The following is a 4,441-nucleotide window of genomic DNA, read 5'->3' as shown; positions in this document are numbered from 1 at the left end:
AATTGTAAATTGATATACTTAGTTTTATATTATTTTTATAGTTTAGGTACATGTAATGATTGTAAAATATGACATTATTGTAAATTTGATGAAATCCATCTGGCTGAACACAAATATACTTTTATTATAGTGATAGTGAAAACCGTTTTAAAAGAAAAATGATGTTAATTATATTTTGGGAAATAAATAGTGTGTAAAAATTTGTAACCAACAATTATAAGTAAATTATTAAAATATGTTGCATTTATGAATAAGAATAAGAAGTAAATTCATATAATCGCATTGCTTATGTTATAAACCATCATTAACTGCCACTTTTACCGAATTACCCCTACCTTCGGAAACTAACCGTTGCCGCATATTCTTGTTCACACCTGTCAGAGTCAACAAGGTAACGCCCGCACTTCCCTTCTCATTAGCTGTAAAACAATCAAACATTTTCAAAGATTACTAGAAAAGATAGGAGAGAGAGAGAGAGAGAGATTGAGAGGAGAGATGGCAACGTTTGCAGGGACAACCCAGAAATGTAAAGCTTGTGAAAAGACAGTATACTTGGTGGATCAGCTCAGAGCAGACAATAAGGTCTACCACAAGGCATGCTTCAGATGCTTCCATTGCAAGGGCACTCTCAAGGTTTACATCATTTTCTCACTTCTTGTTGTTACTTTTTCAGTGGATGTGATGTTTTACTTCACTGTTTAAGAGTTGATTGTGTTTCTTGATTTGGTGACTTACTTTGTACAGACATGTGTTTGGATTTGTTGTGTGTTTAAGCAAGAATTGGATTTCTTGCCATTTTTGCACTGTTTTAGCTCTCCTCCTTTAGTGATCTGATTGTTTGGGAGATTGGTTTTGCTTTTCTTGGAATGTTATGGGTCACAGGATTTGATGTTATTTCATTCCAGTTAATAATCTGATCATAAGAAAATATGGGATTATTTTGATTGTTTTTTTCATAGGGTTTCCTAAGGAAACACAACTTACCCAATGAAGGTAAAAAATCAGAAATTGGAATGGATTTATGATTTGATTACTGCATGTTTCCCATATACCAAATGGAGCCTAGCTTCTTGCTTTAAAGGGAATTAACAGTGGATTTTGTTGTTCTCTGTTGAGTCTCTGAAAGTTTCTTCCTTGTTTGAGTAATTAATCCTTGTGCTCAATCCATTTGGACTTTATTGTTCTGGGATCTATTGCTGTTTTTCCAGCTGAACATCTCATAAATTTTTGTCTTAAATCTTCATTATAGTTCAGAAATTCATATAAATAATGTAGGGATGCTTCTGAGTAAATTTGGGCTAATGTATTTCTGTGGTTGCCCAGTTTGTGTCTAGTATGGCAACATGAAGCACACAAATAGAAATATTTTATTGTTTTATGTGTTTAATAGATGCATGCTTTATAGCTAAATTTTGTTGGTAGCCAAAAAAGAAAGAAAAGAAAAACAGAGAAAAATGGGTAAAGTGAAGAATTTGTGCTGTTATAATTGAAGCTTGTATACTGCCAATTCATTTCTCTGACAGCTTATTTCCCACCACATGGACCTTCTTTTGTACATAACTTATCTCTGATGTTGTGATTGTGGGGCCTTTAAGCTTTGGACTCGTCAGATTTAATTGGCTTGATTGATTGTTTCTGGTGTCTTTGCATTAAAATCGCTTGCTTCCCCTTCGTGTTGCACCTACTAGGCTAGTAATGCTATGGTGTGTCTATCGTTAGCGTTTTCCTCCTTTCAGTTGGATATTACCTCGCTTAATAGATATTTGTTTCGTGGTCTTATTCTTTGCAGCTCAGCAATTACAACTCTTTCGAAGGAGTTTTATATTGCAAACCACACTTTGATCAACTTTTCAAAATGACTGGTAGCTTGGATAAGAGTTTTGAAGGTAAAAGCAATTATCGAGTTCCATTTTCACCTATAATATAAGTCTTGTTAGTACCTCAAAGCTTATTCTATCCCTTTCACCGCCTTGTGCAGGGGCTCCAAAAACGGTGAGGGAAAGAGCTGCAGATCAGGTACTAACATCTAGTTTCTAGATGGTTAAGGCACAGAGATATTTTTGTTTTTGCACAATTTGTTGTGTTGTTTTGATCAAATTTCTGCTGTTACTTATCATGAGCTATATCGGACAGGGACACACAAGCAGCAAAGTTTCAAGCCTGTTTGCGGGAACTCAAGATAAATGCGTTGCTTGCAAGAAAACAGTTTACCCCATTGAAAAGGTAAGATATTGCTAAATGTTATTAAGCTGGAAAAGAAAAGTTGGTTTAATGGATCCTCTATTCCTCTTTTTTTGGGGTGACGAGGGTAACCAGCAGCCACTACCTGAGGGTGTTCTACACTGGGTAAATCCCGCCTTGTGGCCCTAACCAGCAAAAGATCACAAGGAGGTAAACCAGTTAGCTGACCAGCTCAAACCAAGAAGGCTGGGATTCGAACTCGTGACATTGTGATTACACATATATATCTTTAGCCATCTTGGCTGGGGTGGGGTTACCCCTTTCCTACCTGATTCTTGTGTGTGCCAAATGGAGCACAAATGTATAGGTACATGAACCGATTTCAATCGAAGATCCTAATTCACATTGGATGTTGTTTCTATAGGTAGCGGTTGATGGAACATCGTACCACAGGGCTTGCTTCAAGTGCAGTCACGGCGGCTGTGTGATCAGTCCATCAAATTATGTAGCACACGAGCATAAGCTGTATTGCAGGCACCACCACACTCAGTTGTTCAAGGAAAAGGGGAACTTCAGCCAGTTGGATACGAGCGAGAAATCTAAGGAGGTGCCGGTGACTGTGAATGGCACGGCCTGATCTGATCGTTTAATGCTTAAATGTTTATATATGTCCGTTCCGATATCATGGTTTGAGATCAGTTTCCATGATGAAGTCTAAACATACATGTCAGCATTCCTCAATGCATTTTCAAGTGGTAACACTTGAGAGTTTTTCTGTAAGAATTCCATTTTGTTGCTGAATCAATCCTTGACAATGTTTTTTTGAGTCTTTTCTTTAAATCATTTCATATGGGCATTGCTGCTTTTGCCCTAGTGTGTGCCAGAAAATTTCTATGTGATATTTTTATAATGAATGAGTCTTGTGTGATTGATTGTAGGGGTCATCTTTTTTTTTTTTTTTTTTTTTTCTTTTTCTCTTAACCTATAGCCATATGTGTGTTTGGTAAACAGCTGTTAGCGGATAGTTGTTAGCTAATTGGGTTAGTAGGTTTGACTAATTGATAGGATTAGTTGATTGTAGAAAAGTGTTTGGTAAATTAACTGTTAGATAATAGCTGATTACATGCAAAATGATTTTATCAAAACGCTGATTGAAAAAGCTACTCTGAGCAGCTTTTTGAATTTTAACATTTTGGAGCAATAAATTGTTAAAAAAAAAAAAAAAAAAAAACTAATTAATCAAACATTCATTTAAAATATTTACAATTTAAGTTCGTATTAAAAGTTACCAAATAGGGCCATAGTCAACCCTCATTAATTTTGTTTCTCCTATTGGAATAGTGAACTTCATTTAAGATAGTTACAATTTAAGTTCATATTTGAAGTTACTAGTATTTGCGCCCGTGCGATGCACGGAATGGATTTGTTATAATATATTAAGAATATTTGGATCGATATATAATTATTTAAATTAGAACATCAAATATTATATAGTGCAATTGAAGGTATAGTTTTGATCGTTTATGTGTTTTTATGTTATCAATGCTTGAATTTGAGCAAATAATTGCTCAAATTAATAGCTAATGTGTAGATGTATGCATGTAGTGTTATAACTTTGGAGATTTTTTTTTTTTTTATCATTGTTTAGTATTTTTTTTATAAATTATACAAATGTGTTCGTTCTCTAGCAACTCAGTTATATGAATGAATTGTTATATGTATAGACAAAAAAAAAAAATATCCTCCATACAAATGAATTAAGATAACAATTCATTCATATAACTGAGTTGCTAGAGAACGAACATATTTGTCTAATTTATATAAAAAAAATACTAAATGATGATAAATAAAATTTCCAAAATTGCAGCACCGCATGCGTACATCTACACATTAGCTATTAATTTGAGCAATTATTTGCTCAAATTCAAGCAATGATAACATCAAAACACATAAATGATTCATAATTCATTTGTATGGAAAATATATTTTTTGTCTAGATATATAGCAATTTTTCCATTAAAAAACATAATATCACCGGTTATATTTACACATTATTGAAACCTATTTGTAGACGACATTTGTATATATAAAATGAAAACTGGACATTTCACATATTTGAGTGTATATTGTACAATGAAGCTGTAATTATATTGAAATGATCATGTAGTTGTGTTTTAATGAAACTATAGCGTCTATAAAATAAAATTAAATAACATTTTCACATAGTTGAATGTTTAAATATTGAATGAAACTGTAGTTA

General features: G+C 33.4%; 1 protein-coding gene across 1 annotated transcript; it reads left to right on the top strand.

The window, feature by feature from the left end:
• The first annotated feature begins 411 nt into the window (after positions 1-411).
• LOC109191124 (LIM domain-containing protein WLIM1-like) lies at positions 412-3,031 on the top strand. The gene is made up of 5 exons (XM_019341699.1): positions 412-633; positions 1,790-1,886; positions 1,979-2,016; positions 2,134-2,223; positions 2,606-3,031. The coding sequence occupies exons 1-5, from the start codon at positions 496-498 to the stop codon at positions 2,816-2,818; spliced, it is 576 nt and encodes a 191-aa protein (XP_019197244.1). The 5' UTR covers positions 412-495; the 3' UTR covers positions 2,819-3,031.
• The last annotated feature ends 1,410 nt before the right edge of the window (positions 3,032-4,441 follow it).

This window comes from Ipomoea nil, unplaced genomic scaffold (assembly GCF_001879475.1).
Source record: "Ipomoea nil cultivar Tokyo-kokei standard unplaced genomic scaffold, Asagao_1.1 scaffold1617, whole genome shotgun sequence".
NCBI classification, from domain to species: Eukaryota; Viridiplantae; Streptophyta; class Magnoliopsida; order Solanales; family Convolvulaceae; genus Ipomoea; species Ipomoea nil.
The sequence above is the reverse complement of the archived record's forward strand: the minus strand, read 5'-3'. Positions and strand labels throughout refer to the sequence as shown.